The sequence below is a fragment of the Leptosomus discolor genome, chromosome Z, assembly GCF_034619465.1.
Source record: "Leptosomus discolor isolate bLepDis1 chromosome Z, bLepDis1.hap2, whole genome shotgun sequence".
Lineage (NCBI taxonomy): Eukaryota > Metazoa > Chordata > Aves > Leptosomiformes > Leptosomidae > Leptosomus > Leptosomus discolor.
The window spans coordinates 40,617,671-40,629,811 of record NC_141419.1 but is presented as its reverse complement, the minus strand read 5'-3'; the positions used below and the strand labels follow the sequence as shown (position 1 = coordinate 40,629,811).

At 41.2% G+C, this 12,141-nt stretch overlaps 1 protein-coding gene across 2 annotated transcripts in view; it reads right to left on the bottom strand.

Moving 5' to 3' along the window:
* Positions 1–12,141, bottom strand: part of DAPK1 (death associated protein kinase 1) — a 97,620-nt gene that overhangs the window by 16,899 nt on the left and 68,580 nt on the right. Inside the window, exons 17-19 of one of the 2 annotated variants that reach the window (XM_086480534.1) lie at positions 11,838–11,936; positions 8,742–8,744; positions 6,255–6,332 (exon numbers count right to left, since the gene is read on the bottom strand). In XM_086480534.1, the coding sequence (XP_086336660.1) occupies positions 6,255–6,332; positions 8,742–8,744; positions 11,838–11,936 (180 nt within the window). The remainder of the gene's footprint in view (positions 1–6,254; positions 6,333–8,741; positions 8,745–11,837; positions 11,937–12,141) is intronic. The other variant, XM_086480533.1, reaches the window with a different exon arrangement.

Here is a 12,141-nt window from a genome sequence, read left to right as displayed (position 1 = left end):
TGGAGGAAAGATAGGCGGGCATTGGTGGCAGTGCTACAAGAAAGTAGAGGATTCAAAAGTGGGGGACCCAAGAGTCCTTTAGGGAAGGATCAAAGTGCACAGTGAAGACAGAAGAGACACTGAAAGAACGAATGTCCAGAGAGACAGGGAGGGGAGGGAAGGATACAGACAGGGAGGGGAGGGAAGGATACAGACAGGGAGGGGAGGGAAGGATACAGGCACATGTTAAGGAGGACTGATGGGGACCTGGGGAACCTACCCTGGTGGATCCACTGGTTACATTAAAGCTAGGGAAACAACAACAGGACATGGAATTTCTAGTTGATACCAGGGAAACATTTTCAGTTTTAAATCAGGCTTTGACACCCATAGATGATGACTTTGTAATGGTAAGGGGAGCTACTGGCCAGAGTGAAAAGGCGTACTTTTTAAAACCCCTTAAATTCAAGTTGGGGAAACAACTGGGAATACACAAATTTTTGTATATGCCTCATTTACCCAAACCACTACTAGGGCGAACAATTAAAGGCAGAAATAAAGTTGGAAAAAGGAAAGTTAGAACTCCAAGTGGGAAATGACCAATTAATTGAAATTTTGACTCTAGCCCTCATAAATACCCCTCAGAAATACCTGAGGAGGTCCAGAACCAAGTCTTTCCAGGAGTATGTGCCTCGGAAATACCAGGAAAAGCGAAAAATGCTTCTCCAATAATAGTTAAACTCAGACCAGGGGTACGACCCCTAAGGATTAAACAGTATCCCCTTAAAATGGAAGATAGGGAAGGGATCTGATCTGTAATCAACTGATTCATCAAGTACGGGCTACTAACGGAGTGTGAATCGGAATATAACACTCCCATTTTACTGGTCAAAAAGCCAGATGGTAATTATCAAATAGTACAGGATCTTAGAGCTATTAATAAAATTGTTGAGGATCTGCACCAGTTGTAGCAAACCCATATATGTTGCTAACTAAATTAGTACCTGAATTCGCTTGGTTTACCATATTGGACCTAAAGGACACCTTCTTTTGCCTATCCTTGAGTCCAGACAGCCAGTTGCTGTTTGCATTTGAGTGGGAAAACCCAGACTCTGGAAGGAAGACGCAGCTAACATGGATGGTGTTACCACAGGAATTTAAGAACAGCCCCACTATTTTTGGAAACCAATTAGCCAGAGACCTGGAACAATGGGAACGGCCACATGGAGCTGGAATAATATTACAGTATGTAGACGATGTGCTGATAGCCACTGAGACGAAAGAACTTTGTATAGTGTGGACAATTAGTCTGTTAAATTTTCTTGGACTTCATGGTTATCGAGAATTTCCACAGAAAGCCCAAATAGCTCAGCAACAAGTGACTTACCCTGGACACAAGATAATGGCGGACCAGCGGATCCTGGGAACGACAAGGAAGGAGGTTATCTGCCAGACCCCCCAACCACAGACAGCTAAAGAGCTTCTTACTTTTCTAGGAATGACAGGATGGTGTAGCCTATGGATATATAACTACGGACTCATGGTAAAGCCACTTTATAAATTGTTAAAATCTAATCAAAAGAACCTTGTCTGGAATAAAGAAGCAGAAAGAGCATTCCACCAGCTAAAGGCTGATGGAGGCCCCTGCTTTGGGGTTACCAGATATTACCAAGCCTTTCTGGCTGTTCTCTCATGAAAAGCAGTGAATAGCCCTAGGGGTCCTAGCTCAAAACCTAGGACTGTACCGCAGGGCAGTAGCATAATTCTCCAACCAACTTGATGATGTAAGCAGGGGTTGGCCTAGCTGCTTAAGAGCAGTAGCAGTGGTGGTACTGAACATCCAAGAAGCCCCTAAGTTTACATTGGGTCAAAAGATTACAGTATTGGTCTCCCATACTATATCAGCGGTGTTGGAGGTGAAGGGAGGACACTGGCTCTCACCACAAAGATTCCTTAAATATCAAGCTATTCTGGTAGAGCAGGATGATGTGGAAATAGTGGTCACTAACATTATCGATCCAGCATCTTTTCTTAGTGGGGCTACAGTAGAACTGGTATCACACGACTGCCTGGAAACAATTGAAGCAGTCTACTCTAGCCGACCTGACCTAATAGAGGAGCCGCTGGAAGATGCTGATCACTCCTGGAACACTGACGGAAGCAGCTTCGTTCGGCAAGGCATCCATAAGGCAGGATACACGGTAACCACTACAGATCAGGGAACAGAATCTAAAGCTCTTGCCCCGAACACCTCAGCACAAAACCCAGAAATAATAGCTCTAACCCGAGCATTGAAATTAGCCAAAACCAAAAGAATTAACATCTAGACCGACTCCAAGTACTCTTTTGGGGTGGTCCATACTCATGGAGCAGTATGTAGAGAAAGAGGACTCCTAACCACTCAAGGGAAACATATCAAACACGCTGAAGAAATTCTCAAGCTCCTAGAAGCAGTGCAACTACCCAAAAAGGTGGCTATCATGCACTGTAAAGCTCATCAGAGAAAGAATACAGCTCAGGAGTTGGGCAATGCCATGGCGGACCATGAAGCCAGGAGAGTAGCTGAGGAGGGTGATTTGGGGGTGCAGTCTTTGGTCCCAGACAGTAAAATACAAATTGACTGTGAACCCAGATACTCTAAAGAAGATCAAAAATTGATTGAAGATTTAGAAGGAAAAGTAGAAAATGAGAGATGGGCAAAAACTCCACAAGGTAAAGTCATAATACCATCCGCATTACTGTGGGCCATAGTCATGGCCGAGCATAAAAAATCCCATTGGGGAACAGAAGCCTTGCATAAATACTTAAGTCAGCTTATAGTTGCCCAAAATCTGTATACCACTATCAAGCACATAACACAGCAGTGTGAGGTATGTTTACAGAGTAATCCCAAGACAGACCCTAAAGCCCAGCATGGACAGATAGGGAAAGGAAACTATCCAGGACAACAATGGAAAATTGATTTCTCAGAGCTCCCAAGAAAAGGGAGGGGTTCGATATTTATTGGTCTTGACAGACATCTTTTCAGGGTGACCAGAAGCATTCCCTTGCTGAACCAATAAAGCTAAGGAGATGATCAAGGTATTATTACAAGTAATAATACCGAGGTTTGGAGTTCCAGTAATAATTTCATCAGATCGAGGGCCACACTTCATTTCAAAGATCATTCGACAAGTCAGTATGCTTCTAGGAATAGACTGGCAACTACACACCCCATCTAATCCACAATCAAGTGGTCAGGTGGAAAAGATGAACCACTTATTAAGCTACAAATTGTGAAACTAGGACAGGAGGCAAGTCTACTTTGGCTTCAGTCACTGCCCCTGGCACTCCTAAGAATTAGAACTAAGCCCAGAACGAAGGAAGGATTAAGTCCATTTGAAATATTATATGATAAACCCTATATTGTGCGGACGGGGACATTGGCCCAAATCGGGGATGAAGTGTTAACAGATTATGTGATATGCCTACAGAAGCAACTTCAAGAGATAGAAAAGAGTTTTAGGAACTAGAGCCCGAGGTCTTGATGGACCTGTGCATAATATTGAACCTGGTGACTATATATATGTCAGATCTCTTTCAGGCTCACCCTTGGAACCTAGATCGGAAGGTCCGTTCCAGGTATTGCTAACTTCCCACACGGCTATCAAGATTAGAGAACAAGCTTCGTGGATTCATCATACCAGAGTAAAGAAAGCTCCCAAGCCACGATGCCACATGTGTCGGACCACTAAAATTGTGAGTTCAATGAAAAGATGGACATTAACTATTAGTCTGGTCGGAATGCGCCTGGGTACGGGAGGTGCATGGGATCAAAATGTGTACTTGCAATTGTTAAGGAAGGTGGTTGACAACTTTAAATTATCTTCCTGTTGGATTTGTGCACAACTACCTGAAAATTCGGCACGTGGGTTCTCCTTGATAGGTACAGCTTTCCCCAACAGTTCTGAAGTATTAAGAGCCTTTCCAACCATCAGTCTTTCAGAATATGTAGAAATATCAATTAAAGATCTGCAATGGGTGTTAGATCTTGGTGAACCATCGGACTTGAGCGTAGGTGTTCCGTGTGTCCAGAGACGTTCCCAAGAAACCATTAGTTCCAATAGCGGAGGAAACGCAACTGACAAAAATTGTTGAGAAACAGTAACTGTAGGAAAGTATCCTAACTGTATTTCCTATTGGAAATATGGGGGTGCTAACATGTGGAACAAAATTCAGACTAGGAGAAATAACTCTACCAGTCCCAAAGGGTGGCCCACTCCCTTGGGAACAGGGTGGTATTGGTTATTTGGTAATAAGGCATGAAAAGTTTTACCCTTAGGACGGAAAGGTCAGTGCGCTATAGGACCTGTATACCCACATATTATCATAACTAACCAACTAGGACAAGGAATAGTAAAGTCATATATGAGTCAAGTCCGATCTCCCGCAAACCCACTTATAGAAAGACCCAGCTCCTTCCATAGTTTTGCTCAATGGTTTTTGCCTTGGCTAGGGTAAGCGAACTAGAAAAAGCTATGGTAAACCTATCAGCTACCTTAGAGATAGCCATGAATTCCATTGTAGATGCCATAAGAGCACAACAAAAAGAAAGAGAAAGCATTTCAAAAATAACACTACAAAATAGATTAGCAATGGATTTGCTATATAGCAAGGAAGGATGAGTATGTACAGTACTAAATAGTAGCTGCTGTTCTGAATTTCTACAAAGTTTAACACATAGGATGAGTCATTAAAAGAGCCTACAGCCCCCCCCCCCCCCCCCATTATGAGCATGCAGCAATTAAGCTGATGAATTTGGCAGAAATAGTAGCACATATAATTTAGTTCTTTCCTCGCTAATAAGCATTTGTTAAGTAAGTTAGTCACAATGAAAACACTGCACCCCCTCATGGCTAATACTGAAACCCCTGCAAGAGCCACTATGACAGCAGGTTCTTCATGTGTATGCTGCTAGGGACAAAACCCTTCACAGGCACTGAAAATAAAACAGGTGTCAGGTATGCCCTGAACTAGATAATACTGACCACATTGAGCAGTACTAGAATATTTTCAGTGATTTGATGTAATTTATTCATTTCAATTGGTTTGATTCTCTGTTGCAAAGTATACTCTGATGAAGTATATAATTACCATACATTTTCGCCATACATATAGGCAGGCCTTCAATAACTAAGTATACTCTGCTATCAAGAAGACAGTTACAGCTACTAACATCTCTTTCAGAAGTGATTTATCCAACCTTTTCCCTTTTGTTTCAGGTCAACTTAGATTAGTTCCATATTTACATCACAACTAAACCACAAAATTTATCCATCTGCATGCAGACACAGGCAAGGGTTCAGTGCAGGGATACCACTATGCAAAATGGATACTGTTATGACAAATGTTTACAAAAGCTATCGTTGCAAAGCTTTGGCACTTTCTGACATCTTCACCAATATATTTTACAATCCTAGAAAGTATGGATTTACTCGCAGGACTAAAGGACATGATTCTACTTCCACATGGGCCGTGCCTGGTACACACTCTCTTCAATTGCTACTCTGAAATGCTAATTTATTTCAGTTTTCCACAGGCCCATCAGCATACCTAAAACAGGATTGTTTTAATTGGCATTGCTCTTGCCTGTAATCTCCAGGCAAGTGTTCCCTGAACCTTCACAGCATGAGTGATGCTGACTATCCAGAATAATCAAAGAGTATCAGATGTGTTAAGACTTACTGCCTTACAACAATCCCAGATGAGCTCTCTGTTCTAGTTGTCAGGGGATTTGGAGATACTGGAATTGCAGAATTAAAAGACGACATTGAGAACTTATTCAACTATTCCATACGGTATTAAGAGTTTCCAGAAGGGGCACAAGCCCCTTGTACTTCATAATCCTGATCTAACTAAAACAGTGATGATGGGGAAATAAGCCCTCTTGTGGGATATGATAATTCTTAATAATTTATTTTCCAGTTTCTTCTAAACACCTTAGATGCTTTGCTAGGCACTGTCAGAGACAGGATAAGATAGATCAGTGGTACAGACTAGCTAAGTAATTTTTGTTAATATGTACATACTAGCTTTAACTGAGGGCATCATTTCAAATTAAAAATATTGGGGGGGTGTGGGGTGTGGAGTGAAGAGACATCATTCCAGTAAGAATTTTTGCAACAGCTTTTTAGAATAGCTTTGATGAATACCTTATCATATGATTTGCCATAGTCAGACTTTTCTCGGTATCTTAAAAACATGAAAACCTCAGTTAAAATTAATGCATTCCCAACCTTTTTAAGTCTTGCAAGCAGACTGGCTACATGTTCATGCTGCTCTGCTCTGGCGAGATCTTCTGCTGTTTTCCCATCCTGTTAAAACACAAATTATTAGCATCAGTTCCTTCCTTTTGCTTAAAAAAAAGCATGCGCAACATAGCTCACAGTAACAGAACTGCTGTCAGAAGCAAATGAAACAGGGAGAATTAAAAAAAAAAAAACAAACAAAAAACCCGAACAACCAACAACCAGTAATGATTACCCCCCACCACAATCCCCATTTTTTTTAATTGGCAAAAAAATACGGTCCAATGCAGTACAGCAGCACTTCCTTTACAAATTGGCATCTGGATGACACTGTAACAAGATACTTTGAATTCAGAGCCTAAGAGCGATGCCAATACTCCCATCTGAATTCCTCTACTCTTCTCACCAATTACAGGATGATAGTGATTCCTAGATATTACATACTGAACAGATCTGAAAGTTTAAACATTTCACAAAGAGGGGACACATCAGCATATTCACTCCCATGAATAGCAGGTGGATGCTGTTTACTCACAGATAAAGAATGACAGTGGCATATCAGTCACTGGAGGTTTCCAGAAAACAAGAAAATTGTAAGAGTTGTGGTTTAAACTGCATCAGCAAATATAGGAGGAGCAAAGCTGCCTTCAGCATTCTGGTCGTGCCAGTTTAATTACCCATGTTTCACAGGTCAGCAGTTTAATATTAAATAGGCTGAAAGAAGAATTGCTTACTACTTTTACAACTACATTAATGCTATGGTGATGTTTTAAATTTTGGTAACTAATTTATGAGCACTTTGCTTAATTCACTCTGTCAGGTAAAAGCTTTTGATTATTAAGATGTAGTACTAGAAAACCAAGACCTCTTTCTTGGGTTTCTACATTTGATTTTAGTAGCTTTTATGTGAAACTTACATTGGCTTAAGTAGTTCCTGAGGTTACCATGATTATTATCCCTACCTACGAAACTACTATCTTTGACAATTGAGTGTCCACCTGCAGAAGACATTTTTAAGTTTCCATTAAAGTTATATACTCCAGACTTCAGATAATTCAGACAGAGCAGGAATGGAACATTAGGAAGAAACAGGCAAAATTGCAGGTGATGGCTTGAACTGACTAAATTTGAACCAATACCTTACTGTTACATTCCTTCCGTATTTGACATGTAATTGCATCTTTAGTAAAGAAACATCTGAATCTATTTTTTAAAATTAATTTTCCTTAGAGAGGATGTATTAAAAGGGAAGAATCTCTCTGTCTGTTCTGACCCTACCCTTCAAATCCTAGTTAATCCTGACTGCCTGCTGTATGAGAGGAAGAGTGGTCTAGTGACTTGGCAGCTAGCCTGCCATCAGGAGAACTGCTTCAACACTTTAGTGTTTCTCAAGTTTCCGGTCTTGGGCATATCCAGGGGAACGCAAAACCTTCAAATGAAGGGGAAACCTTGATCCCCTTTCTGAGAATCCCTGTGGTTAACAGGATGTGGCCTTCACCAACCTAAAGTCTGAATTTTATCCAGATCCCCAAATCTTTGGCCTCTTAAGTCCAAAGCAGGACTGATACAGCCTGATACAGCATGTTCCTGTTGCAACATAAGGTTGGAGATGGCCTGGCAAACTCCAGCAGCAAGAACATACACAGCGACAGATCCCTGCCACGGGCATTGGCCCTTTGAATCAGAGCAGGTCCCATGCCTCTCTGTAGGTACACCACAACTGCCCTGGCACTGCTTGGGTGACTTGACATCCTTGTTTGCTCCGTGGGGGTTTGTTCTGGCTTCAAGCCTGGCTTGGGCTTAGCTCAGTCACAGCTATTTGGGCACAAACACAAAGGAAATAACCATCTGGTGAGTATTTGGCAAGGGGCATGGATGGCAGTCGCTCAGCCAGAGCCTGATGTGAGAGCATGGTTATAATGGGATGGAGCTGACTGCTCCTAAAACTGGAAAAATGGCAACAGGAATGGTTCAAATTGCTAAAAGTCTAAGCAGATGTGCAGAGAGCAAGCCTACCTGTAGCAATGGGATGGCACTGTCATGACCCAGAGCTCCCTCCACATGTCCTAACAGGTTCCTGAGCTCAAGACCAGCTGTCTGATACAGCTGTCTAATCTTCGTTTAGACTGCTGTGAAGGAAGAATACCTGAAAAGAAGCCATATCAGGGGCTTTTGTGCCACCTTTGGTCAGGTGTTGCTCTTAGACTGAGGATTTTGCCCTTGGTCCTCACCTGAGCAACACTACAGCTATACGCCTATGTGTGGCCATGAAGCCCACTGACCCAGCCCCTAACTGCTGGCTTTGACCTTGAATCTGTCTCTTCACTATGGACTTGCCTGGTGATACCAGACCCTTGGCTGACCATGGTTATCGAGCCCAATTCCTGACCTTGACTTAACCTCAGACCTGCCTCATTGTTAGGGACTTGTCTGGTGACCTGGACTCTCGGCTGAAGCTGGTTGCCATCACTGGACCTGCTCTGCTTGCCTTGCTTGGGTACTGTGGGACAGGGCCCCTGCTGGTGAGGGCACTGTCCCTGCCTGCCTTGTTGTTTACTCTTGGCTCTGAGTTCACCTTCTGTTATGGAGCAATGCCTTAGCAAGGGCACTGCTTGACAAGCACCATTTTTGAAGTCCACGGTCATCAGACCACGCAGGAAACAAGACAGGCAGAAAGGCCTGCGGAGTAGATGAAGGATACCCCAGAGCATTGGCAACAAGGCCCATGTACCGCAGAAAGAACTCTAGGTCAAGTTTATCCAAAAAAAGCATTTTGAGATGTTTAAATTGACAGATGCTAGCAGGTTCATTTCACATGTCTGTTTAAAATTTATACTTGGATCTGGAAGCTTAATTTATTGATTGAGAGAACAGGTAGAAAAAGCATTTGCTTCTATGAGAAAGTGATCACCAGAACAAAGTTCCCTTTCTTGTCCAAAACTGGAAACAAGATGAGGCTGTTTAATTCTCTGGATATCCACTGCAGGATGAACTGCAGAGCACAAGAAGAATTAGAAAATACATACACAAGCAAAATAGCAAATAGGTTTCAGTAAGTTATTTTCCTATTTAAGCTTTCTTGAAAAGCACAGGGTATCTGTATGCTGGAATAGCAATGTGTAGGCAGAGCTGGCATCTGAAAAGGGTTTGGTTACAGGATCCATGAAAGTGTATTTCACACCTGGTGGTAGTATTTCATCGCAATTGCTAGCTAGCTCCTTAGCTGCAAATAAGACAGCTATACCTGCAAGAGCTGGTCCTGAGTTTAACTGGCCCAAGCATCATCATTCCAAGTTTTTAAGGTTTTAATATGACAATTTTACTTGGTACAATTTTAGAAACTTCCATGAGGAGAGGCCAAGAACATCATGCCAGCCAGCATGTGAGCACAACAGAATTTTTTGGGTGCTATTCAAACATTGGAAATGATTGTATACTCTGGGAGCATAAGGTTTTCTAAGGTCACTTAACAACATTCCTGCAATCAAATTCAAAATCAAACTAGTCCTAAAAGCCTGGGGAGGAGACAAGGAAATCATACTTCAGTCCAGTTACTTAACAGTGCTGAAAAAGTTAAATCCTCAGAAATGGCATTCCGAGATAAGAAAAAGGCAATTAATTCTACTGCACTGGCTCAGAAAGAGCTGTTAATAAGACTTTTCAGAACAGTTTAACATCCACCTAGCAAACTAATGCAAAACTGAAATGCTATTAAAATCACCACACACACTTCCTCCCTTCCTCTCCTCCTTTTCCCTCCTCTCTGCCACAACACTGATGGAATAATGGATAGTTATGTATATTAATTATGTCTGCTTCTCCTGCCAGATTTAGTATCAGCACGATTTACTTTGTTATCTCCTTCAAACTTATCTAAACTGAAGACATTAAAAGTACTTTTATCTTGGAAGGTCAACACAGGCAATTATACCAACACAGCCTTCATGACATAAATGAAGTGATATAGCTCAAGAATTCCCCCATCACCTTTTTGTTATATCTTATTTCTACAGTATGTAGCAGTGAAAATATTGATACACAACGGGACATTCAAAAAAAAAAAAAAAGACAGGAAATCCAAGGAAAATCCAAGGAAAAACAAAACACGGAAAAAAGAAAAAAGGGACAAAAGCAGGTGACAAAGGAAATTCTGTAAAATATCCCACAAGGTCCACTGCATGCACATTTCATCATTATTGATTAAGAGGAGACATGGCAATCTACAATCTAGTAGTTATCAAAAAGTCATTTTTAGATGCTAAACTTGTTTAAGCCACAATTCCAGGCTTACTGGCATTCTGCCACATGAGATACATGCTTAGAGAAAAATCCACAGTGCTAAATGTACAGGAAAACACCAAAACCAACTGTATTTTCTACCAAATGGGTAGAGCAAATGAAATAGCTTTATTCATCAGGAGGATGGAGCCGGGCTCTTCTCAGTGATGGCCAAAGACAGGACAAGGGGAAATGGGTGCAAGCTGGAGCAGAGGAGGTTCCACATTAACATGAGGAAAAAATTTTTCACTGTGAGGGTGACAGAGCACTGGAACAGGCTGCCCAGAGAGGTTGTGGAGTCTCCTTCTCTGGAGACATTCAAAACCCACCTGGATGTGTTCCTGTGTGACCTACTGTAGGTGGTCCTGCTCTGGCAGGGGGGGTTGGACTAGATGATATTTTGAGGTCCCTTCCAACCCCTAACATTCTGTGATTCTTTTTCCCTCAATTTCAGTTGTCTCAGGGATACTTTGTTAGGAGAAAAACTTTAAAAAACATGGACTCAACTAAAATCTAATCACAACATGATTTCAATATACAGAACAATAGTTATTTCCATGCAGAATGCATTGGTTAGGGTAAGCAGCAAACTTATATAAACTAATCCAGTGCATCTGAAAATACAACATGGTGAGTTTGTTTAAAACACAAGTAACGGTGTGTATGACGCCTATAATGTATCGTGTGCATGAGGTGTGTGTGATAAAGGACACTTTACTCCTGCTGTGGATATGTCAGCTAGGATAACATTTCTCACCTTAGTAAGAATAAAAAATACCCTCAGTGGTGCTAACTGGAAGTAGTGCTGCTGACTGATCTGAAACAAATGATTTGTTTTACAAGGATACTCATCCATGCACCCACACATCTCCCACCATGAATATAAAACTTTTTAATCCCCTGAAAGCAAGAAAAATATTTAAGATATATACAATACATTTGTATGGCAACTCTACGTGATGTGAAATAAGGTACATCTTAGTGACAGTAACCCACTGTGCTTACAGAAAACTCAACGCTACAAGTAATTCTTAGGTGAAGAAATTCCTTAGGTGTAGATAAAGCGGTAGCTGTACTGTACCTTAACAAGTTTCAAATTCCTTTGTAAGAAGGAATTAAGTGGACAACACAGAATGCTTTTCAAGCTGTGGGCATACAGCAGCCTAGTATTTTTTAAATTTCAAAACGTAATTACATTAGACCATTGTCCTTTATTCCACCCTCCTCCAAGAGATGAATTAATTTTCTACTATAATACATAAAAGAAGCATAACAGTATTTCTCAATACTTACAGAGGTTAAAGATTCTACGTTGGCACCAGTAAGACACAGGAACCGGACAACATCAAGAATGCCATTGTTTGCTGCCAGATGTAAAGGTGTCCTTCCATACTAACACAGGGAAATAAGTGTCATCATATTTGTCAAAGAGCTTCACTCTAAATTTTATGACTAAGAATCAAACATATTGTACAATTATACGTACTGATACACAGTGAAGATCTTGCAAAAACTGTAAGAAAAAGTACTTTTGATTACAGCTTAAGCACAACTGCTTAAAGCTCAATTAAAAACAAAGGCTAGACTGACTACTTAA